The sequence below is a fragment of the Thalassophryne amazonica genome, chromosome 14 (genome assembly GCF_902500255.1).
Source record: "Thalassophryne amazonica chromosome 14, fThaAma1.1, whole genome shotgun sequence".
In the NCBI taxonomy this organism is placed as follows: domain Eukaryota; kingdom Metazoa; phylum Chordata; class Actinopteri; order Batrachoidiformes; family Batrachoididae; genus Thalassophryne; species Thalassophryne amazonica.
Genome location: NC_047116.1, coordinates 71,902,990 through 71,929,578, shown reverse-complemented (window position 1 = coordinate 71,929,578; position 26,589 = coordinate 71,902,990). Strand labels below are relative to the sequence as shown.

Genomic DNA, 26,589 nt, shown 5'->3' with positions numbered 1-26,589 from the left:
TCAGAGGTATCGATAAGGGAATCGATAAGGAATCGGATTGATAAGCAGAATCGATAATGATATCGATAAAATGCAATAAGCTGCAATTTACGTATGATCTGAGTAGTCGACTAATTGCAAAAATAATCTTTGACTAGTCAGCTATCAAAATAGTAATTTGTGGCAGCTCTAATACTTTTCCAAAATAGCTCACAGCTGCTTCGCCATTTGGTGGCTTACAATTGTAACACCTAGGTGTCAGTCTGTGGGGCTGTGAGTGTCACTGCTCATTACTGTTCTGACAGTTATCACCTGGATGTGAGTCTGGGATGCTGTCTGCTTGCTGCACCCCCAATTTTGTGTCTCTCTCTTACTGCTACACCCACATGTGCTAATGTCTACTGTGCTATTGCATGTGTGCAGGAGCAGCCTGGCACCTCTGCACCCAGAGGACGGCCATACTTTATGCCCATCCTGCCTCGGACATAGACACTTGAAACAAGCACTCACAGACGGTGCTTGCTTCAACTGTGTTTATGTGCCGTTGACCAACAGATTGGGTAGACTGTCCAGGCTTGAAGCAGAGATGTCCTCTGCAATACTGGCACCGTACTCACATAAGCAACCACATGCTGAGCCCCTTACTGCTACGGCATAGAAGGGTGCCCATGACTTGATCTGAATCCTGGGTGACGTGCTCTCATATACTGTCGCTGACGTCACCCACGTCACACCTACTGGCTTGACTTTGTTTGTATAAGACTCTGCCTCTGCGCATGCACGCATGGAATAATCCAGGTGCTAAAGCACTGCCATCTGGCGGTCATACGGAATTCATAGAGCCGTGGTTACATATGTAGCTCTCGTTTTATTTAGAAGAACAGCAGCAGGTGTGGATTTGCAGAGGGGACAGATGAGCTGAACTCTCAGAATTTTACTCAGAGGCTGAAACTCCCCTGCAACTTCAGCCTCTTGGGTGGAATTTTGGAGCCGCTTTCCTCACATCTTTCGACATTTCTTCCATCTCCACTAGAGGTTTTTTGTACAGCTCCTTGATGTTTTGCAGTGCATTTGTATTTGCAGGGTTCTCTCCACAGCAAGCATTTGGAAGGCATTCCCAACCACTTTTCTGGTTTGTGACAGGCAGTGACTCTTCAGGACCAGGCCTCAAAACATTCCTCCTTGTTGTAAGATGAGACAGAAATTGGGAAAAAAACATGAGTAATATTAAAAGTTCTGAATTTCACAGCATTGAATTTTTATTAAAATTTTCCTGATGTGGGACAAGTAAAGAAATATATTTCTTAAATATACACTGAAGATACACTAAACAGTGCTGTGCTTTTTTTTTTTTTTATTACAGTCTGATTACTTTTGAAAACTGTTAAAATATAAGTAAAACTAGAGCACAAATCTCCACCAACACTAGTTTACTGTTCCACAAAATTTTACCTTTGAAAAAATTTTCAAGGTCAAAGTCCTGTTAGAAGTGGCTTTTCATAAGCTAAATTAGATGTAATCAAATGTCAGGAGTATGTATTCGGTTCATGCACTTGAATCAAAGTTTTTTTTTTTTTGTGGTGTCATGTTTTTTTTTCCTCCAACTTTTTCAGTTTCTGAATTCTTTTTCAGATAATTTTCGCAGAACATTGGTTGTCTCTGCTATGCACAATTTGTCATTGCTTTTTGGCACTTGATTTCTGACGAATAACTGGAAGACAGACAAACAGACTTGACTTTGACTTGACTTTGACTTTGAAAAACAGGAATAAAATTGGAACCTCTATTCAATTTTGGTGGTGTAGGTAAATCCATAACAGAAATATGGGAGTGATTGAGGCACTTTTGATTGAGATGTAAGGAATTCTAAATCGCCTCACACAGGCGCACCAAAATAAATATAACGAATTGCATGCCTCGCACGGGGCACCAAAATAACTGTAGCAAAATTACAATTAAATTTGCTTATTTGGAATGAATGGCACCTCACATGAACACCAATTTAATGTAGTGATTAAGTAGTTAAGCCTCACAATGTGTTATTGCCCTCATGGAGAGCAGCAAAAATATGTAGCGAAAGTATTGTTAAACTCCCAAATTGAATTAAATTGGCCTAGACCTCATTTAATGGGTCACCAAAAAATTTACCATTTTAGGGTTTAATAATTATTATTTAATTAGAATAATATGTAATTACCTCAGGGCACCACCCATTTAAAGCATAGGTACTTTAAAAAACATAATTAATCAGTCTCAATTTAATTAATCCGTTTCGGGTCTGAAAGTCTGAATTCTATGATACGATTGACCAAGGGTTTCCTTCTGAACACAAAATGAACCACAGCAGAAATATATACATTTTATTTACAGATATACAAGGAATGAACAGTTTGCTGGCATTTTGAGAAGACATTGATTAAATAAGTTCATTTATGGGCATAATTTGCTTACTCATGAAACGTTGAAAGAAAGTAGTGAGATAAAGTTTAAAGACTTTAAGTAAATACATCTGATTATAATTTAGTGATGAAATTTGAAGCCAATTACTAAGAAAATTATTAACCAAATATATAAATATGTTTAAAAAGAAACCACTTTGCATCCATTGACAACCACACCGTTTTTCTGGAACTTTTAACTGGGTCACTTAGCTGATACATTGAAGAGATGGTTTGGATGAACCGTCCGTCAGTTGTTGATGTTTTAGGCTCTTTGCAGTATGAGCTCACTTGGGTCAGGGGTTAAACCAGTGGTCTCCCCGGCGATCCCAAGGCTTCGTGTCGGCTAGTTTTACCAACAGGATGGCTGCTTGCAGTCAGGTCGACAGCTTGCTGGACCCCAGAGGTGGAAGGCGTTTGTTGAAAATGGGTTCTGGTAGCTTTTAAAAAGTTTGAGCCAGATTAAAAGTCTTTGTGAATTTAGAAAAAAGATAAAACTTTAAGAGCAGCATTGTAGAGTACAGAAAAGGAAAGTCGCTTTTCTGTAAATTTGCTATTATTTTGAAAAGTTCAGATCGGACATTCTCTTAAAAATTCGAAACACTTGATGAACCTTAAAAATGTCAGGCTATTAATTTGCCAACATTATCAAAGATGAAACGACGAATGAAGCAACGAATAAATGAATGAAGCCACGTGGTAGCTTAGTTAGGCTAGCATGGGGCCTTGTTGACCCAAAAATAAAATTAAGCATTTAAAGAAACGAAGAGAGGAAGAGAGCGTTGAGAGAGGGAGAAAAATCTGTTCTAAGTTTTTAAAGGGGACTTACATCATTAAACTCCACCCATTTAGGGTGTGTAACTTTACAGAAAACTTCATGTGCTCAGAAAGGCAGACAAAGAAATGATTCAGTTATTTAAACATATTAGCTATTTTGGCATGCTATTTGTTCTAAGACATTTTTTGGATGAATATAACATTATTAGAGGCTTAAACACATAGAGATAATAGCTGGTTGTCAAGACTCAAAGTTTATGGCCATATCTTATCATGGAAGAGATCTTCTTCCAGTCTTGAGAGGTTCTGGCCTTGGCGTGAGGCCATAAAAGGTAGATTCTTCTGTCCTGGGGAAGTTCAGATTCTGATGTGAAGCAGTTATAATGTTATGTAATTCACAGTGACCGAAATTTAACCGATAAACAAGCAAGGGCTCCTTTGAAGCTCTGAGTCACAGTTGTATTATGGTGTGGGGCCACAGTGTGGAGGCCCACGGGGGTAACTGCAAAGCCTATCCCCAGATGGGCCCAGGAATTTCCTAGTTAGGAGTAAAACATAGTCTGTCCTCAATTCAAAACCTCAGGTTTTTGTTGAGAAAGCATTAATGTATTTATTTAATTACGGTGAAGCGAGGCCATGCGCTACAGAATGTGCAAAATGTTGAAAATGGGCTTTTCAATATTAATTTCAAATGTCCACAAAATCCACAATCTGCAACAGATCCAGATCAAACTTTGTCAGAAGATAGTGAGTGCCAGTCTGCATATCACTTACAAATATCAGAGTGATTGGGGCATGTTTGTTTAAGATATAATATAAAATATACATTAAATGGGGGTGTTCAATGTTAAATTTAAATGCCCATAAATTTGTAATCCTGGCTCAGTTCCGGATCAGTCTTTGTCAGTCTGTTTTTAAATTTTTTTAAATTAGTTCAGTTATAAAGGTGGGGATTTATCCTGACTTTGACCTATGACCTTGAAAACTTAATCAGTTCTTACCTATCAAGGTATGAATCTTCAGTCAAAATTTCATAACGATGTATGAAAAATTCTGGGCTCCAGGCTGTTCACAAACAAACAAATGGCCAAAAACATAACCTTCTCTAACTTCGTTGGTGGAGGTAATGAATTGTGTAAGTTATTTAAAATTGGGACTGTTGTAGTCAGAGCAGTAACAAAAAAAAAAATCAACGGCATAGAATTGCTCGGTAAATATGGATCAAACAATTTAAAAATAAAAAGCATTCAGTGAATTCAGCTGAGTGATTGAGCTAGCAAAATGCAGCCTGCGCTAAAGACTAAGCTAATGTTACCTGATAAAATGTCAGTGTTTAGTGGCACACTGTCACATTTTGTTTTCAGCTTACTCATGCACCTCAGACAGATTTGCAGAGGCTCTGTTGGACAAGCTACATCTGTGTAATATGTCCAAATGTGGACAGTATGTCCACCATATTGGGCCGCTTGCTCCAGCTCTGCCTTTGCAGATTCCCTGAGCTTACTGACGGATGGTCGCTGAAGACATCTTCTACCAGCAGGGTGATCTCCGTCACCCCTTCTGTTTTTTTTTTGTTTTTTTTGCTGCTAATCTTGTGGTTTTGAGTCACAGAGTGCTTTGCTTTTTATTTATTATTTCGGGAGCACAAGTCTTTCCAAACAGGCCGACTTTCAGACTTGTTCAGCTTAAGAACGGAAAACATAAACTCAGTCTATTTTACGCATCTGCTTGCAACATTTATAGTGCCCCTGGGCTCGACAATAGCACTGGTCCGATGGCCCGGCGGCCTTTTTTACATGTTCCGGGCCACCACGGGCCAGTGAAGTTCATATTTCACTGGTCCGTATGGGCCAGTAAGAATTAAAATCGCTTTGGGCAGATTTATTAGTCTAATGCCGCATTCACACCGGGCGCGATCAGATGCTACAAATTCGCGGGGGTCGCGTGGCAACGGACGCACCTCCTTCACCCGGTGTGTCGCTCTGCTTTTGCTGCGAAAATTCGCCCCGGTGCGTCATCAAATAGGAGGAGCTTCCATTCAGCTCGCCGGCTCCGGTTGTCAGTCAAGTTAACATGACGGACCTTGATCACACGGAGCGAGTTGTTGTGGAAAGCTGACAAACGTCATGAGACGTTCCCAATTCAGGCAGTATCGTTATTTGCTGCAGGAGCTGCGTCTGGATGATGGCTGCTTTCAGCGGTCCTTCTGCCTCTGCAGGACCCAACTTGAGGACCAACTGTCCCGTTCACGCGCGCACATGTAAACAATTAAAAAAAAAAAAAGAAAAAAAAAAGAAACAGAAACTCCGCTCCCGCTGCTGTGGGGCTGCTGCTCCTCCAAAAACTCTTGTCATAGTTGTGAAATAAAGGACAAAAGAGACATACGTCCTGCTCACAGGCTGCTACCAGAGACAGGACATGTTGCACCACTTCGCAATGTTGGGAACATTGCCGAAGTGCAGACAAACTTCGTCTGCAGGCGCATCTTCTGATGTGGCGCAAATTTCGCTTCAACATCGACGCGTCATTTTCGCTTAAGCAAGATCGAGCGCAGTGAATATTATGAATTTCTTGAAACCTCCTGCCCCTGGGCAGAAACCAGGAAAGCAAAGGAAAGAACAGCTATCACCCTCAAAACAAGCACAGAAGAGGAAGGCTGCTGATGCTGAATATGAGAAGAAAAGGGTGAGGAAAACTTGGCAAACTTCCTGGAAGAAAAGACAGCCATGGCTGGAGCGTGATGAGGAGAGTGAGGTTGTCTTCTGTGGAACTTGTAGGGCCATGCCAGAATATGCTAACAAGTAAGTATAAATATACCATGTCCTGGTAGACAATGTGGTATGATTTCATACGCCAGTTTAAAAGTCTAATCAGTATGCCCTTGTGGAAACCCCACGGTGACAACATTAGCAAGGGAACTTGGTTTATGAAATTTAACATATTAATTTTGTAAATGATCAAGAAATATATTTATTTTTGTATTAATGTCTGAGTGTTGAAAAAATTCCTATCAGTTACCTACCGACATTTTTTTCAAAGTTTACTCACTTTAAGGTTTTTATCATGTAGTATAAGAATTTTGTGTTTGTTTTCAAGTGTTTTTACATTAAGGAAACCCAATTCTAATGTCTGAGTGTTGATTTAAAAAAATTCTTATCAGTTACCCCCCGGTTCGGCACAGGCGTGAAAGTATGGGCCAGTGATATTTTCATCCGGGCCAGTAACTTTCAGATTCTACTGGCCCTGTGGGCCAGTGCATAAATTGCCTTGTTGTCAAGCCCTGTGCCCCCTGCACACGATATGAAAGGCCCATAAAAGTGTTTTGGAGATTTAATTTAATTTAAATTGAATTTAATTGTGTGACAGGATGAATGTTAAGTTGGAAATTGAAGGGGTGATGGTGAATCTCATTGGTGCATATGCCCCACAAGGAGGTTGTGAGATGAAGGAGAAAGAAGATTTCTGGAGTGAGTTAGATGAGGTGGTGGAGAGTGTACTCCAGCATGATAGCAAGTGGTGATTGAAGGGGACTTGAGTGGGCAAGTTGGTAAAAGCAACACATGATCCGCATTGGTATTTGGCACAAATTTTATGCCGGATGCCCTTCCTGACGCAACTCCAGTGCAACCTGGAGAAACACACAGCCGCTGGTGTTCCAAAGAGCTCTCCCATCCAAGTACTAACCAGGTCCTGCACTGCTTAGCTTCTGAGGTCTAATGGGATTAGACTTACACAGACCAGAGGAAGTAATGTTTTGATTTGGTGTCGAGGAGAGGAATATGGAAGGGAAGATGGTAGTAAATTTGTGAAAAAGGATAGAAATGACTATGGTGAATACAAACTTTTATTTAAAAAAAAGAGAGGAGGAGCACAGGGTGACATATGAGACTGGAGGAAGGCACACATAGGCGGACCACAGTCTTTGTAGGAGATGGAACCTAAAAGAAATGGGAAACTGTAAGGTGGTGGCAGGGAGAGTGTGGCTAGACAACATCAGATGGTGGTTTGTAGGATGACTTTTGAGGTGAAGAAGAGGAAAGGAGTGAGAGCTCAAGGATCAGATGGGGAAAGCTAAAGGAAGAAGACTGTTGTGTGAAATTCAGGGAGGAGGTGGGACAGGCACTGGATTGAGGTGAAGCGATTTTGGACAGTTAGAAAAGGACTACAAATTTGGTGAGCGAGACATGTCAGAAGGTGCTAGGTGTGGCATCTGAACAGTGGAAGGAAGACGAGACGATGGTGGGACGAAGACATTAAGGAATGTATTGAGAAATAAGTTGGTGAAAAAGAATTGGGATAGTCAGAGAGAAATGAATGAAGTAGGCAGGAGTACAAATAGGTTAGGTATAAGGTGGAAAAGGCATATAGTGAGCAGTACAAGAAAATAAACACTAAGGAAGGAGAAGATAACTTGTACTGATTGGCCATATAAAGGGACCAAGGTGAAAAAGATGTGCAGTAGGGTAGAGTGATGAAAAATGCAGATGGTAATGTGCTGACAAGCGAGGAGATTGTGTTGAGAAGGTAGAGAGAATATTTTGAGGAGCTGATGAATGAAGAAAATGATAGAGAGCGAGAGAGAAAGGGAGAAGGCTAGATGATGGTGAGAGAGTAAATCAGGAAGTACAAATGATTAGTAAGGTTGAAGTGAGGACAGCTATGAAGAGTGGAAAAGCAGTTGGACAAGATGCCATTCCAGTGGAGGTATAGAAATGCTTGGGGGAAATGGCAATGGAGGTTTAACCACACTGTTTAATAAATTCTTGGAAAGTGAGAGGATGTCTGAGGAATGAAGAAGTGTGTTTGGTTCTGATTTTTAAGAGCAAGGGTGATGTAAAGAGCTGCAGTAACTACAGAGGCATTAAGCTGATCAGCCACAGCATGACGTTATGGGAAAAGGTTGTTGAAGCCTTGCTTAGAAAGGACTTGAAGATCTGTGAGCAGCAATATGATTTCATGCCAAGAAAGAGCACAACAGATGCAATGTTTGTTCTGAGTGCTAGTGGAGAAGTATAGAGAAGGCCTGAAGGAGTTGCATTGTGTGTCTTTGGATTTCGAGAAAGCTTATTACAAGGTGCCAAGAGAAGAATTGTGGTATTGTATAAGGAAGTCTGGAGAGGCAGAGAAGTATGTGAGGGTGGTGCAGGACATGTACAAGGATAGTGCAACAGCAGTGAGCTGCACAGTTGCAATAACAGATGCATTTAAGGTGGAGGTGGGATTACATCAAGGATCAGCTCTGAGTCCTTTGTGTTGGACCTGTCCTGACAGGAGTCTCAATGGACTATGATGTTTGTAGGTGACATTGTGAGAACAGGTTAAGACTATCGTGGAGATGTGGAAATGCACATTTGAGAGAAAGGGATGGAATGTCAGCAGGAACAAGACTAAATTTGTGTGTATAAGAGGGAGCTGATGGAAGAAGAGAGTGCAGGCAGAGTGGAGTGAATGGAGAAGGCTGGCAGGAGTGATTTGTGACAGATGGACATCTGCAAGAGGAAAGAGCAAAGTCTAAGACAGTCGTGTTGTGTGTTGTATGGCTTAGAAACTGTTGTGCAAACAAAAAGACACAAGGCAGAGCTGGAGGTGGCACAGCTGAGGTGGCTACAATTTTCTTTGTTAGTGACAAGGATGGACAGGATTAGGAACAAACATCAGAAGGACAGCTTGGGTCGAACCATTTGGAGACAAAGTTGGGGGTGATATTGACATGGTTTGGAAATAAGCAGAGGAGGGACCCAGAGCGTTCAGTGTACCCAAAAGTATTCACAGCGCTCCACTTTTTCCACATTTTAATTACAGCCGTATTCCAAAATGGAGTAAATTCATTTTTTTCCTTCAAAATTATACTCACAATACCTTATAATGACAATATGAAAAAAGTTCTTTTGAAAGCTTTCTTGAATATGATGCCACAAGGTTGATGCACCTATCTTTGGGCAGTTTTGCCCATTGGTCATTGCAGCACCTCTGAAGCTCCATCAGGTTGGTGATGAACATCAGTGCACAGCCATTTTCAGATCTCTAATTCAGATCAGTCAGATTCAGGTCTGGGCTCTGGCTGGGCAACTCAAGGACATTCACAGAGTTGTTCTGAAGCCACTCCTTTGATATGTTGTACGTGTTGGCCTCTCTTCATTGGCTTCCTGTTAATTCTAGAATAGAATTTAAAATTCTTCTTCTTACTTATAAGGTTTTGAATAATCAGGTCCCATCTTATCTTAGGGACCTCGTAGTACCATATTACCCCATTAGAGCGCTTCGTTCTCAGACTGCGGGCTTACTTGTAGTTCCTAGGGTTTGTAAGAGTAGAATGGGAGGCAGAGCCTTCAGCTTTCAGGCTCCTCTCCTGTGGAACCAGCTCCCAATTCAGATCAGGGAGACAGATACCCTCTCTACTTTTAAGATTAGGCTTAAAACTTTCCTTTTCGCTAAGGCTTATAGTTAGGGCTGGATCGGGTGACCCTGGACCATCCCTTGGTTATGCTGATTTAGACGTAGATTGTGGGGGGGGTTCCCATGATGCACTGTTTCTTTCTCTTTTTGCTCCGTATGCATCACTCTGCATTTAATCATTAGTGATCGATCTCTGCCCCCCTTCACGGCATGTCTTTTTCCTGTTTTTTTCCCTCAGCCCCAACCAGTCTCAGCAGAAGACTGCCCCTCCCTGAGCCTGGTTCTGCTGGAGGTTTCTTCCTGTTAAAAGGGAGTTTTTCCTTCCCACTGTTGCCAAGTGCTTGCTCATAGGGGGTCGTTTTGACCGTTGGGGTTTTTCATAATTATTGTATGGCCTTGCCTTGCAATATGGAGCGCCTTGGGGCAACTGTTTGTTGTGATTTGGCGCTATATAAGAAAAAAGTTGATTGAAGTTGATATCTTGGCTGTGTGTTTAGGGTCATTATTCTGCTGAAACATGAACCTTTGCCCCAGTCTGAGGTCAGTAGCGCTCTAGAGCAGGTTTTCATCCAAGATGTCTCTGTACATTGCTGCATTCATCTTTCCCTCACTCTTGACTAGTCGCCCAGTTCCTGCCACTGAAAAACATCCCCACCACATGATGCTGCCACCACCATGCTTCACTGTAGGGATGGTGCCTGGTTTCCTCCAAACATGTCGCCTGGCTTTCACAGGAAAGAGTTCAATTTTTGTCTCACCACACCAGAGAATTTAATTTCTTATGGTGTGAGAGTCCTTCATGTGCCTTTTGGCAAACTCCAGGCGGGCTGCCATGTGCCTTTTACTAAGGAGTGGCTTCCCTCTGGCCACTCTACCATACGGGCCTGATTGGTGGATTGCTACAAAGATGCTTGTCCTTCTGGAAGGTTCTCATCTCTCCACAGAGGAATGCTGGAGCTCTGACAGAGTGAGCATCAGGTTCTTGGTCATCCCCCTGACTAAGGCCCTTCTCCCCCGATTGCTCAGTTTAGATGGACGGCCAGCTCTAGGATGATTCCTGGTGGATCTGAACTTCTTTTCATTTTCAATTTTGTGCTTCAAGGCAAAGGCTGTGAATACTTATGTACGTGTCATATTGGGGGGGTGTATTTTGTGTAGAAGTTTGAGGGGAAAAAAATTAATTTCATCCATTCGGGATGAAGGCAAAATATGGAAAAAGTGAAGCGGTGTGAATACATTCAATTGCACTGTGTAGGGCTGAGGAAGCTGCAGAGGCTTAGCCGGCTTCCGCTGCTCTTGACGATCCTGGGGAACATCCAGTCCCTAAAGAATAAAGTGGACAAACTCCAGAAGAATGTCCGCTTCCTTAAGGATTTTAAAGACTGTGGCATGAAGGCACTTCCTAATTTTTATTATCAAAATGTAACCTGTCCTACAAGACAGGATAGGACTCTTTAGCTGTGTTACAGGTCAGTAAAGGAGGCTTATAAAACATTTTCTTTGCCTCCTTTGTGCTACAGAGACCACATCTGCATCCACCTGCTGCCCACATACAGAACTGTTCTGAAGAGGGAAATGGTCTCCACTAAGGACATTAAAGAATGGACAGAGGAGTCTGTGCAGTGCTCGCAGGAGTGTTTTGAGTGCAGTCATTGGAATACAACCCCTGGCAAAAATTATGGAATCACTGGCCTCGGAGGATGTTCATTCAGTTGTTTAATTTTGTAGAAAAAAAGCAGATCACAGACATGACACAAAACTAAAGTCATTTCAAATGGCAACTTTCTGGCTTTAAGAAACACTATAAGAAATCAAGAAAAAAGATTGTGGCAGTCAGTAATGGTTACTTTTTTAGACCAAGCAGAGGAAAAAAATATGGAATCACTCAATTCTGAGGAAAAAATTATGGAATCACCCTGTAAATTTTCATCCCCAAAACTAACACCTGCATCATATCAGATCTGCTCGTTAGTCTGCATCTAAAAAGGAGTGAACACACCTTGGAGAGCTGTTGCACCAAGTGGACTAACATGAATCATGGCTCCAACACGAGATATGTCATTTGAAACAAAGGAGAGGATTATCAAACTCTTAAAAGAGAGTAAATCATCATGCAATGCTGCAAAAGATGTTGGTTGTTCACAGTCAGCTGTGTCTAAACTCTGGACCAAATACAAACAACATGAGAAGGTTGTTAAAGGCAAACATACTGGTAGACCAAGGAAGACATCAAAGCGTCAAGACAGAAAACCTAAAGCAATATGTCTCAAAAATCGAAAAATGCACAACAAAACAAATGAGGAACGAATGGGAGGAAACTGGAGTCAACGTCTGTGACCGAACTGTAAGAAACCGCCTAATGGAAATGGGATTTACATACAGAAAAGCTAAACGAAAGCCACCATTAACACCTAAACAGAAAAAAAACAAGGTTACAATGGACTAAGGAAAAGCAATCGTGGACTGTGGATGACTGGATGAAAGTCATATTCAGTGATGAATCTCGAATCTGCATTGGGCAAGGTGATGATGCTGGAACTTTTGTTTGGTGCCGTTCCAATGAGATTTATAAAGATGACTGCCTGAAGAGAACATGTAAATTTCCACAGTCATTGATGATATGGGGTTGCATGTCAAGTAAAGGCACTGGGGAGATGGCTGTCATTACATCATCAATAAATGCACAAGTTTACGTTGATATTTTGGACAATTGAAAGGATGTTTGGGGATGATGAAATCATTTTTCAAGATGATAATGCATCTTGCCATAGAGCAAAAACTGCGAAAACATTCCTTGCAAGAAGACACGTAGGGTCAATGTCAAGGAGCAGATCTGATTTGATGCAGGTGTTAGTTTTGAGGATGAAAATTTACAGGGTGATTCCATAATTTTTTCCTCAGAATTGAGTGATTCCATATTTTTTTCCTCTGCTTGGTCTAAAAAAGTAACCGTTACTGACTGCCATAATATTTTTTTCTTGAATTCTTATAGTGTTTCTTAAAGCCAGAAAGTTGCCATTTGAAATGACTTTAGTTTTGTGTCATGTCTGTGATCTGCTTTTTTTCTACAAAATTCAACAACTGAATGAACATCCTCCGAGGCTGGTGATTCCATACTTTTTGCCAGGGGTTGTATGTTCATAAAGGCATGTCGTGGAGAGTTAGACAGGCTGGCTGATGTAAGATTTTCTTATGCTGCATTCTGCAAGAGAAATCCATTCGACTAAGTCAGTATCTGTCCGAATAATAAACCATGGGTTACCAAGTTTGTTAGAGCTCATATACAGGCTAAGAAACTTGCCTTTAAACATGGAACTGTCTTTGAGGTGCACACAGCCACTAGACATATGAAAATAGAATTTTTTAAGGGCAAAACAAAATTATAAAATAAAACTGGAAAACAAAATGGCTACAAACAATCTGGGCTCATCACTGTCACTTTAGAGGGCTTTGATGCAGATTCTGAGTTTGCAAATGCTCTAAATTGTTTTTAATTCTCCCTTTAATGTTTTTGGTTTTAGCAGAGAAATAGAGGAATTTGAGTCATGAACTAGTGGACTATGAACACTTCACTATTAAAGAGGAAGCTATTGAAAAGGCTTTCTCCTCAGTGAAAACAAATAAGAGCCACAGACCTGACATTTGTTGCCAACTGCTTAAAGGTGAACATTACACAGTGAGAAATGCAATACTTTCCTATAAGAAATATACCAAAGAGCTGATATTCCACACTTTTTACACTAGTACCACAAGTTGCATACCTTTATTGGACATTTGAACTTCGCACTCTCCTGAGTTCCTGCGGGCCGCCATCTTTGTAGAATAGCCGCTCAGCGCTGACGTCATTGATGAACGATTGTACATGAGCTGGTGTGACCAAATAAGGAAGTGGGAAAGGTCACGGGGCAGAGGGTCGTCTCTCTTGTTTGAGGCGCACGACGTGCAGCTCGTCAAATGGAGTAAACAAAGCGAGTGGTGATGTCAGCAAATCGCATCAGAGCTGCAGCTCATCTGAAGGATTATAAGAAGTTAAATCTGTTATAAACATAAAAATAAATCCTTTAACAGCTGGAGACCAGAAGGAAAGAACATGCAACTGTTTTATCAAGTCATGACGATGTAAATAAGACAAATAATTATCTTTTTAGACAGCTCAAAATGCGTTCTACAGCTTGTTAAGCGCACGTGTGAACGGCTCCGGCTGCAGCCTTCTCTGTGATTCAGGAAGTGACTGGGACAGTTTGCAGAAAAAAATTATTAATCCGCCACAAAATAATTATTTTATATACGCAGCGTCTAGCGCAGAGTGCATGGCAGCTGGTGGAACAAAGAACGGCATGCAGCTGTGAACACAGCGGGTGGGATGCCACAAACAGGAATGAGCAGATTGAAGAAAGTGGGGAGGGGGGCGCCACTGCACCCGCCATAAATGAGTCTCCTCCAGTAGATCCAGAATCTATTCCAGCCAGGAGCATGGACGACTGGATTCAAGTCTGGGATGGCAAAGATGTTGAGACAGAAACTTGGCGCGAAAACAGACCTTGAATTCATGCTTCACTTGTTAATTGGCCACAAACACCCCACGTCATGCCCTGTTTTGCAGCACAGCAATGGAGACGTCAATTAATGTATGGAAGTAATGCTTGTTTGACATGGGCCATGTACAAAATTGTCATTCCAACAGTGGGTATTGGCACGTATATCCAGTCGTTCATCAATGCCGTCAGCGCTGAGCGGATATTCATTCATTTCATTTAATTCAGTGTCCGATAAAGGTATGTACTTGCGGTACAAGTGTAAAAAGTGTGGAATATCAGCTCTTTGGTATGTTCTTATAGGAAATGATTGCATTTCTCACTGTGTAATGTTCCCATTTAAATCCTACTCTGAAGAACTGTGTCCAATATTTTGTAAACTAACAAGATACAATGAGTGTGAGGCAGTGGAACATTGTCTGATCAGGTCTGTTCATCCACTGGCTCCCCTCAGGGTTACGTGCTGTCCCCTCTGTTGTTGAGCTTTTATATGAACATGTGTTGCAGCAGACTGTTATCGTGAGTTTTCTTCATAAGAAGGAAAGGAGTCATGGCCAAGTATCTACAACCCCAATTCCAGTGAAGTTGGGACGTTGTGTAAAATGTAAATAAAAACAGAATACAATGATTTTCAAATCCTCTTTAACCTATATTCAATTGAATACACCACAAAGACAAGATATTTAATGTTCAGACTTATAAACTTTATTGTTTTTGTGCAAATATTTGCTCATTTTGAAATGGATGCCTGCAACGCGTTTCAAAAAAGTTGGGACAGTGGTATGTTTACCACTGTGTTACATCACCTGTCCTTCTAACAACACTCAATAAGTGTTTGGAAACTGAGGACACTAATTGTTGAAGCTTTGTAGGTGGAATTCTTTACCATTCTTGCTTGATGTACGACTTCAGTTGTTCAACCGTCCGGGGTCTCTGTTGTCGTTTTTTGCGCTTCATAATGGTCCACACATTTTCAATGGGCGACAGGTCTGGACTGCAGGCAGGCCAGTCTAGTACTCGCACTCTTGTACTACGAATGGCATTGTCTTGCTTAAATAAGCAAGGACATCCCTGAAAAAGACATTGCTTGGATAGCAGCATGTGTTGCTTCAAAACCTGGATGTACCTTTCAGCATTGATGGTGCTATCACAGATGTGTAAGTTGCCCATGCCATGGGCACTAACACACCCCCATACCATCACAGATGCTGGCTTTTGAACTTTGCGCTGGTAACAGTCTGGATGGTCTTTTTCCTCTTTTGTTCAGAGGACACGACATCCATGAGTTCCAAAAACAATTTGAAATGTGGAGTCATCAGACCACAGCACACCTTTCCACTTTGCGTCTGTCCATTTCAAATGCGCTCAGGCCTAGAGAAGGCAGCGGCGTTTCTGGATGTTGCTGATGTATGGCTTTCACTTTGCATGGTAGAGTTTTAACTTGCACTTGTAGATGTAGCGACGAACTGTGTTAAGTGACAATGGTTTTCTAAAGTGTTCCTGAACCCACATGGTAAGATCCTTTACACAATGATGTCGATTTTTAATGCAGTGCCACGTGAGGGATCAAAGGTCACAGGCATTCAATGTTGGTTTTTGGCCTTGCAGCTTACGTGTAGAAAATTCTCCAGATTTTCTGAATCTTCTGATTATATTATGGACTGTAGATGATGGAATCCCTAAATTCCTTGTAATTGAACATTGAGAAACATTGTTCTTAAACTGTTGGACTATTTTTTTCATGCAGTTGTTAACAAAGTGGTGATCCTTGACCCATCTTTGCTTGTGAAAGGCTGAGTCTTTTGGGGATGCTCCTTTTATTCCCAATCATGACACCCACCTGTTTATAATTAACCTGTTCACCTGTGGAATGTTCCAAACAGGTGCTCTTTGAGCATTCATCAACTTTCCCAGTCTTTTGTTGGCCCTGTCCCAGCTTTTTTTGAAATGTGTTGCAGGCATCCATTTCAAAATGAGCAAATATTTGCACAAAAACAATAGTCTGTCAGTTTGAACATTAAATATCTTGTCTTTGTTGTGTATTCAGTTGAATATAGGTTCAAGAGGATTTCCGAATCATTGTATTCTGTTTTTATTTACATTTCACAAAACGTCCCAACTTCATTGGAATTGGGGTTATACAATATGTATTGTATTTATTTACAGTGTCTGTTTTTCTGGTTGAAATGAGATATGAATAATCTACCAGACTTTAAAAATGTACACATTTCTATGCTATTTTGTCTAAAAAAAAAATAGCGTTCAGGGTTCCTTATGTTAAACAAGAAATCACAGTAAGTTATGTTTTTACAGATGAAGAAAGGTTTCTTGGGATAATCTTTTATTTATTTATTTATTTATTACTATTTTAATTACGTCTTCTAAACTTTTTTAATAGTAATCACAAATTAATGTTGAGATAAAAAAAATCATTTGCAAGGATTTTCTTCAGAAAACTGCTCCTTTATAAAGCAGTTTTGGCCTGACGCCTCGTTTCTATTAAACAGCGTGAAGCTACGTCACAGCTCAGAGCGGCGAAAGTTGGATTGGGTTGAACTTTGACTGCAGCAGCCTGTCAACAGGTGGCAATGCGCGCTCCCGGCAGATGTGTTGCTTTAGCTCCATTTTTGACCCGATGCTTCTGTTGTGTCTAAAAAGCGACGCGTCTCATTGAAAATGTTTTTTAGACTGATTCAAGATGCCTCTGCCATTTCGAAAGTGTGCGGTGTGAAAGGCCCATTACTTTAAAGCCAAAAGAAATGACATATCAGGCCAAAACATGGAAGAGTGTAGAAATGTGTGTCACGTAATTCTGCAAAGTAATTTTGGATTTCAGTCCACAAAATGGTGTCCCATTTCTCTTTAGGTCAGTGTGTTTGGCAAATCGAGTACATGCCTTTTTTTTTTTTTCTTTTTTTTTCCTCAACAATGGGACTTTGTGGGGGCTTCTTGCCCATGGCTTGGCTTCACATAGGCATCTTCTATTTGTAACAATACTCACAGATAACGTTAGACCTTCTTTGATCACTCTGAAGCTGATCAATGGCTGAGTCTTTGCCATTTTGTCTATTTGATCCATTAGATTGGTGTGTTTCCATTTTCTTCCACATCTTTCTGGTTTTGGTTGCCATTTTAAAGCATTTGAGGTCAGCTGAGCAGCAATTCTTTGTTTCCTCCCCTCCAATCAGTTTTTTAATAACTGTGCTGTTCTTCTGAACAATGTCTGGAATGGCTCATTTTAATCAGTTGTTCAGAGAGAAATGCACTGCAACCAGCATGTACAGCATTTGCTGCCTTCATTCTTACATAAGGGTCACCTGTAAGGGTGAAATAAGGGTCACAGAAATAAAAATGCAGACACTATTTTTTGAACATCGTAATATTCCTTTTTCTTCACTTTCAGTACAGTAATAGCAAATCTGATACATTTTTCTTCATGTTTTGATTTGGAACAAAATGTGCAGTGTTCCCAATCCATTTGTGTGTATGGAAATAAAAGCTGTTTTAAAGATTTTGAGCTTTACTCACTTTTTTAAACATTATTATTTTGAGCACAACTGTATGTCCAGGCTCTGTGGAAGCCTTGGGTATATCACTGTTGGCTATTTACTTTAACATAGCATTTCAAGATGGAAAGAGATGAAAATGGTGCAGTGGTGTACAGATGTTACAGGTGATGTTGACAATGTATGCAGCTTCATCAGTAGTGGAGATCCCCAAGTTCAGGTATCTGTACAACTCTTTCATCAATGCGGTCTTCGGGAAAATGCTCTGTAAGCATTTGTAAATGAGACCGAAAACCTGCTAATTGCAGATGTCACTCAGTCTTAAAGTTTTGTGTTCTGCTTTTATGTTCTAGTTCAATGAATGAGGTAGTGCACACCTCGCCTACAATTGGAAGCAACGTGGAAGAGATCATAGTCAATAATACCCATTTTCTCATGTGGGATATCGGTGGCCAGGAGTCCCTTAGATCTTCTTGGAATACATACTACACCAACACAGAGGTAGGAACAACTGAGTTGCATTTTTAGGGCCTGAGTAGGACAAAGTCCTACGAGGACCCTATTGTAATTGTGCTGTTTATTATTAGGGCCAGAGTAGGACAAAGTCCTACAAGGATCTGATTGTAATCGCGCTGTTTATTATTAGGGCCTGAGTAGGATGAAATGGCGCCCCCTACAATTTTTTAAAAACCCCTCCCCATTGTTTTTTTTTTTTTTGTAGCCTCATGAAATTTGGTACACATATTTACCATGCTGGAACACTCAAAAAAGTCTGTTAATGATTATAACTGACAACCAATGAAAATCCCAAATTCAGTATCTCAGAAAATTAGAGTATTACTTAAGACCAATACAAAAAAAAGGATTTCTTGAAATGTTGGCCAACTGAAAAGTATCAACATGAAAAGTATGAGCATGTACAGCACTCAATACATAGTTGGGGCTCCTTTTGCCTGAATTACTGCAGCAATGCGGCGTGGCATGGAGTCGATCAGTCTGTGGCACTGCTCAGGTGGTATGAGAGCCCAGGTTGCTCTGATAGTGGCCTTCAGCTCTTCTGCATTGTAGGGTCTGGCGTGTCATATGTTCCTCTTCACAATATCCCATAGATTTTCTATGGGGCTAAGGTCAGGCGAGTTTGCTGGCCAATTAAGAACAGGGATACCATGGTCCTTAAACCAAGTACTGGTTGCTTTGGCACTGTGTGCAGCAAGTCCTGTTGGAAAATGAAATCTGCATCTCCATAAAGTTGGTCAGCAGCAGGAAGCATGAAGTGCTCTACAACCTCCTGGTAGATGGCTGCATTGACCTTGGACCTCAGAAAACACAGTGGACCAACACCAGCAGATGACATGGCACCCCAAACCATCAATGACTGTGGAAATTTTACACTGGACCTCAAGCAACATGGATTCTGTGCCTCTCCTCTCTTCCCTCAGACTCTAAGACCTTGAATTCTAAAGGAAATGCAAAATTTGCTTTCATCAGAGAACGTAACTTTGGACCACTCAGCAGCTGTCCAGTCCTTTTTGTCTTTAGCCCAGGCAAGATGTCAAGTCAGCAGTCTTCCCCATGACTGTGTAGCCTCCGGAACTAGACTGAGAGATCAGTTAAAGGCCTTTGCAGGTGTTTTGAGTTAATTAGCTGATTTGAGTGTGCCACCAGGTGTCTTCAATATTGAACCTTTACACAATATTCTAATTTTCTGAGATACTGAATTTTGGATTTTCATTGGTTGTCAGTCATAATAATCAAAATTAAAAGAAATAAACACTTGAAATATATCAGTCTGTGTGCAATGAATGCATATAATATACAAGTTTCACTTTTTGAATGGAATTACTGAAATAAACTTTTTCATGATATTCTAATTATATGATCAGCACCTGTATATAGCGCTTTTTCATCTACATCAGATGTTCAAAGCGCTTTACAATAATGCCTCAAATTCACCGTGATGTCAGAGTGCTGCCATACAAGGCACTTACCACACCACCGAGAGCAACTAGGGGATTCAGGACCATGCTCACGGGCCCTTAGTGATTTTGTGGTTGTGCTGGGATTTGAACCAAGGATCCTCTTGTCTCAAACCCATCGCTTAACTACTAGACCATCACCTCCCCTTAATGTGATGATGAGTGATGGGCAAGTCATTGATTGTGCAGAAAGGCTAATCTAGCCAATAAAGCTGCACTAAACCTTTTCAGGGCTGTTGCTTTAACTGTGGCTGCATCAAAATTAACAGTTATTTCTTAAAAATGAGTTATCATAACACAGCATCGAAATTGTGTAAACTTTGGAATTAATCTGTGTCTCAGTTCTTAACATTAGCAGCTATATTCCATTCAAGCATGCGCTGGGAAGCTTCTAATAGTCACAAAGTGCACAAAGTAATCCCGGTGTATCATCGGATGGTCACTAACAGCCTAAATCTTAATTGTTTTCCCATCAGCCTTTTGCTGAAAACAGTGGAACATCCAGACTGTGGAACCTCCACCAGGGCTGCGCTTTGTCATCAATCCTGGTTGTGATATTCATGGACAGGATATTGAGGTGTGGTCGAGGGGAGTCGGTTCTACAGTTTGGTGGGCGGAGGGTCTCATCACTGCTTTTTACAGATGATGTGGTCCTGTTGGCTTCATTTGCCTGTGACCTCCAATACTCACTGGGTCCTGTTCGCAACCGAGTGTGGAATGGCTAGGATGAGGATCAGCACCTTTAAAGGTTAGGCCATGGTGCTCAGCAAAAAATTGATGGGCTGCCTAATCTGGGTAGGGAATGATGTCTTGCCCAAAATGAAGGCGTTAAAGTACCTCTGGGTCTTGTTCATGGGGAGTGAGATTGGCCAGAGAATCAGCGCAACGGATTTGCATTTGCTTTGCCATACTGTTACAAAAAGGGAGATTAGCCGAAAGGCCAAGCTCTCGATCTACCGGTCAGTCTTCTTTCCTTCTCTCGCCTGTTTTCATGAGGTTTGGGTCATGACCAGAAGAACTAGATCGCGGATGCAAGCGGCCAAAATGGGTTTCCTTAAGAAGGTGGCTGGGGAGACGGATAGGGTGACAGTGAAAAGTTTTCCTGAAATTCCCAGAAATCTGGGTTTTTACTCACGTGTTGAAAGTTTTCGACTTATTTTTGATGGCATACATCAGAATCCATTAATATCCCACACCAACAGTAGGTATCAGTAATGCATTGTGTTGGTATGCAAACTACCAATAAACTTGAAAAGAAGAAGGGTTATTTTTGTTTTCCTGGCACGCGTCAGATTTAGTCTGTGGTCCGTCTTTCAAAATGTTTGTAAAATTGTTTGGGAACGTCTCTGAGATCTCGCAGTGGATATTCTCACATTTTCATGTCCTGATCCGAGACTGAAGGATAATGTAACACGGTGCCGCTCGTACACACAGCAGCAAACGAGAGACACTGTGACAGATTTTACCATAAACTCCCGGTTGTGTTGAAACAACAAAGAAAATGGATGAAATGTTCTGCTGCAGGAGACTAAAGTTCATCATGAATAAATTAAAATGGGGCTGGTTTGATGGAATTCTTTGTCATTTAATATTATTGAAGTTATTTCACACAAATCAAACTCTGTCTTTTGGGTGAATTTACTTCAGTCTTTCTCCAAGCAAACTTGACATGTTAACCTGCTAATTCTGTATTTTTATGGTTACATGGGTGTGTGTCTGAATTATCCTTGTAGATGAAAATATGATAAATATTAAACATGTTGATAGAAGTCAGATATTGATATGAAAAATGTTTGTGCATCGTTTTCCACAACACTGAGATTTTTCAATCCAGTGCTGACAATAGCATTTATGGGATACTAACAGCTTGTTTTATTGCATTTCCCATTTATAGAAGTGAATAAGAATCTAATTTAAAACCAAAACAGTGTTCCTGATAACTAAAGGTTATAGTGGTGACTTAATGAACAGTAGATGCAGCTTTTCTTGTATCAGATTTTATTTTAAGGCGCTATCAGTTGTTACAAAAGCACAAATTGCTGTCAAATGTTAAATAAATGTTAAATAATGATAAAAATGTTAGATAAAGGTAGAGAGAACAGGAACAGTCCAATGTGAATATGTACTTTTTTCACACAACTTATATCATGAAAAATAGACCTGACCCAAAAAAATGTTTTTTTTTTTGTTTTTTTTTTTGGTGGTAAATCAAGCTAATAATGCCCAAGAAGGCATCTGAGATTTCAGTTTTTCTGGGGGGCATCACCTAGACCCTCTGCCAGGGGCTTCGGGCCTTCGGCCCTTTCCAAAATCTTTTAAGGTTTTTTTTTTTTTTTTTTTCTTTTTTCTATGGCCCACTTTCATCACTGGGTGAGAATTTCAGTCATGCATTGGAGCTTAAACTGCTCCTTTGCGTTGAGAGGAGTCTGGTAAGGATGCCACCTGGGCGCCTCCCTGGGGAGGTGTTCCAAGCATATCTAGCTGGGAGGAGACCGCAGGGAAGACACAGGACTAGGTGGAGAGACTATATCTCCACACTGGTCTCGGAATGCCTCTGCTTCCCCCAATCAGAGGTGGTAAATATGCCCTGGGAAAGGGAAAATTGGGGTCCCCTATTGGAACTGTTGCCCCCACGACCCGATCCCAGATAAGTGGTTGAAGATGAGGAACTACGTCTCTCGGCTGGCTTGGGAATGCCTCGGGGTTCCGCCGAAGGAGTTGGGGGAGGTGTGTGTGGATCGGGAGATCTGGGCGGGTTTGCTTGAGCTGCTGCCCCCCGCGACCCAACTCCGGATAAAGCGAAAGAAAATGGATGGATGGATGGTTTGTTTGCTTTAATATCATCATTATTGATGATTTTATATGCGGATATTTTGTGTCCCCAGTTACACAGCTTCATGATAAAGTGGTATAGAGAAGAATTTTCTTAAAAAGAAGAGCTGAAATTTAGCTACAATTTGCCAGAAGGTACATCTAAGATGCAGGCCTAGATTTAATGTTTTGGTGAAACAGTTAAGTGCTTTTATTTATTTCTTGGTGGTTTCTTGTGGCATTTTGGAAATGCAGAAATGCGCTCCATCCTCAAAACAGTACATGTACTTCTCTCTCTCTCTCTCTCTCTCTCTCTCTCTCTCTCTCTCTCTCTCTCTCTCTCTCTCTCTCAATAATTAGCTCTTTAGAATGCTGAGACACGCACAAATGTAAAAGAAAATATATCTGATTATGATATACAGTTGTATACAAATGTTTGGGCACCCCTGATAATTTTCATGATTTTCCTTTATAAATCATTGGTTGTCTGGATCAGAAATTTCAGTTAAATATATAGCAGACGAACACACTGATATTTGAGAAATGAAATGAAGTTTCTAGTATTTACAGAAAGTGTGCAATAATTATTTAAACAAAATTGGGCAGGTGCATAAATTTGGGCACCCTTGTCATTTTATTGATTTGAATACATTTAGCACTAATTATTGGAACACAAAATTGGTTTGGTAAGCTCATTGACCCTTAACTTTCTTATACAGGTGAATCCAATCATGGGAAAGGATATTTATGGTGGCCATTTGCAAATGTTTCCCCTCTTTTTATCTCTTCTAATGAGTGCCAACACGGGAGCCTCTAAACAACTCTCAAATGACCTGAAAACATAGATTGTTCAACATTATGGTTTAGGGGAAGGATACAAAAAGATATATCAGATTTCAGCTGTCAGTTTCCACTGTGAGGAACATAGTGAGGAAATGGAAGACTGCAGGCACAGTACTAGTTAAGGTCCGAAATGGCAGGCCAAGAAAAATCTCGGTTAAGCTGAAGCGAACGATGGTGAGAACAGTCATAGTCAATCCACAGACCTGCTCTAAAGACCTACAACATGATCTTGCTGCAAATAGTGTCTCTGTTCATCGTTCAATTATACAGCGCACTTTTCACAAGGAGATGCTGTAATGTAGAGGAAGCGTTTTCTGCGTACATGCCACAAACAGAGTCGCTTGAGGTATGCTAAAGCACATTTGGACAAGCCAGCTTCATTTTGGAATAAGGTGCTGTGGACTGATGAAATTAAAATTGAGTTATTTGGACACAACAAGGGGCGGTATGCATGGCTGAAAAAGAACACAGCATTCCAAAAAAGGATACCTACATTAAAATCTGGAGGTGTTTCCATCATGCTGTGGGGCTATGTGGCCAGTGCAGGTACTGGGAATTTTGTTAAAGTTGAGGGTCACATGGATTCCAGTCAATATCAGCAGATTCTTGAGAACAATGTTCAAGAATCATTGACAAAGTTGAATTTGCCCCAGGGCTGGATCTTTCAACAAGACAATGACCCTAAAAACTGCTCAAAATCTACTAAGGTATTCATGCAGAGGAACTAGTACAACATTCTGGAACGGCCATCTTAGTCCCCAGACCTGAATATTATTGAAAAACTGTGGTGCGATTTTAAGCGGGTTGTCCATGCTCAGAAACCAACAAACCTGACTTAACTTTAGATATTTTGTAAAGATGAATGGTCCAAAATACCTTCAACCAGATTCCAGACCCTCATTGGAAGCTATAGGAAGCGTTTAGAGGCTGTTATTTCTGCAAAAGGAGGATCTACTAAATTTTGATGTATTTTTTTTTTCCTGTTGGGGTGCCCAAATTTATGCACCTGCCTAATTTTGTTTAAAGAATTATTGCACACTTTTTGCAAATCCTATAAACTTCATTTAACTTATCAAATATCATTGTGTTTGTCTGCCATATGATACAGTTAACTGAAATTTCTGATCCAAACAACCACTGATTTATAAAGGAAAATCATGGAAATCATCAGAGGTGCCCAAACTTTTACATACAACTGTTACATGTGAATGGCACCATTGTTGTGTCAGTGACTGAAGTTTCATCTATTGAACACCAGATGGCACACTTGTGTCAAGTACATTACCATTTTAAAGACAGAACGTATTTTCAAAATGCCACAAAAACCACCAAAACAAATTTCCTCATATTTGGAGTCAGTCTGGGTAAATTGTTACAGACAGACCGTAAACAGTTACTGACAGACTGCATGAAAGCGCAATGCCTCAATTATATGTGGGACCAATTACAGACCAAACGAAATTAAAGTAGACCTGCATTGAAATAAATGTGGTCAGATCTCAGAAAGAAATAGCTGATATGTATTTATAAGACCCTTATGAATGCAGTAAAGTAAATCTGCAAGCCCAAATTTGTAATTCAGCGGAGAAATCTTCATTTAAAAATGACAAATTTGCTGCTAAAATTTGGTCCTCAGCGAAAACTGTTTGTACATCCGGGACAATGCAGTGACGTCCGGCAGAAGACGGAGCGCTCGCGCCTTCAGTCCGATCCCGCATTGAAATTGATTTGATGTTAGTAATGTTACTGTTATACACGTCCTGGTTTCAGCATCCAAAAGTAAGCTGCAATGAATGTGAGATATAGCTCTGCATGCTCAGATCAGCGGCGACATCGACAGTGGGCGACGTTCTTCCCCGACGCCTCGCTCTCTGCCTCCGCTGCGCTTACTGAGTCTGCGTGCTCGGTAAACGCCGAAACGGGCCGCTCACATCGCCTCCGTGTCTGCTGTGCAGCCGGCACCACGTCCCTGTCTACTGAATGGAGGTGCAGCCAACTTGGCAAAAGTCCAGAGACTACGCTCGCTGTTTTGATGCGGAGCGGCCGGTGACACCTGTTGCTGCAAGGACAGACTTTCCGCAGCGCCGCACATCTCGGTAATCGGAGCCGCAAAGCTCCATGGCCGCTGAGAGAGGTTTATATCTTTTTAATGACTTGGATTCTTTGCAGGTCCTGCCTCCGTATCCCGCGACGGTAACACCGGAGGCGAAAGACAGTAGATTTTCAATGCGACACCACTCAATCAAACGGGCGTATGAGCTCGTGTGTATACACATACACACACACACACACTTAAGGCCTCATGCAGATGCTGTTAAAATGTAAATATTGTCTTTGATTGATTGTGCACAAACAGTGAATCCTAGAATAAAAATTATCGGTGAATAAAAATTAAGGCTACGGTGGTTCTCTTTTTTTTTATTAATTTGGGCATGTTGCTCAAACATACATGAGATTGCTTTATTAAGTATCTGTTATCTTTTTGTTGTTTCTGCCTAGTTTGTAATTGTGGTGGTCGACAGCACAGACAGAGAGAGGATCTCAGTCACCAAAGAGGAACTCTACAGAATGCTTGCACATGAAGTGAGTAAAATAATTACGCTGGTAGTTGTTTATAAATATAACATTATTACTTTAGATTATGTCATAAAGATCTACTTTCACTGTGTCATATTGAAAAAACATTGCATTTTATTTTGTAGATGATTTACCTTAAAGTTATATGGTTATAACAATAACTTGTTTTCGACTGAAATGTGTTTATTTTGCCGTATACATTTGTATGTATTCATAGCACTGCTAGTACTCCATTACGTGTTTTTTTTTTTTTTTTTTTTTTTTTTTTTTTTTTACTCTCTGCATTTTGCTGTCTTGTCTTTTGCGCTTTAGGACTTGAGAAAGGCAGGACTGTTAATCTTTGCCAACAAACAGGATGTGAAAGGTTGTATGTCTGTGGCTGAGATCTCCCAAAGCCTCCAGCTTACTTCTATCAAAGACCATCAGTGGCACATCCAAGCTTGCTGTGCCCTCACCGGAGAGGGGTGAGAGGTTTAACTTTGCTATTGTGACACCAGATTGATGTAAGGTTTTCCTTGCTGCCCTTAACTCGGCAGGTGGTTTCACAGGCGATTAGGAATTTATGTTGAGTAGAAGTGCTCATCATTATGGCCCTTCATGGCACACTGCTGCCCGCCCCTGTGCTAATGTGCTCATGAAGATTCTCAGCCATTAAGGTAGAATGTGTGTAGAACTTCAGTCAAAAGCAGCTGGACTTTGTTTTGTCTTTAACCATGGAATTCCATTGCTTGAGGTTTGTGTGTGTGTGTGT

General features: G+C 40.9%; 1 protein-coding gene across 1 annotated transcript in view; it reads left to right on the top strand.

The window, feature by feature from the left end:
* The window catches only part of arl5a (ADP-ribosylation factor-like 5A), a 70,934-nt gene that overhangs the window by 11,926 nt on the left and 32,419 nt on the right, over positions 1-26,589 (top strand). Inside the window, exons 3-5 of the mRNA XM_034186663.1 lie at positions 17,985-18,132; positions 25,761-25,844; positions 26,151-26,302. Of these exons, the coding sequence (XP_034042554.1) occupies positions 17,985-18,132; positions 25,761-25,844; positions 26,151-26,302 (384 nt within the window). The remainder of the gene's footprint in view (positions 1-17,984; positions 18,133-25,760; positions 25,845-26,150; positions 26,303-26,589) is intronic.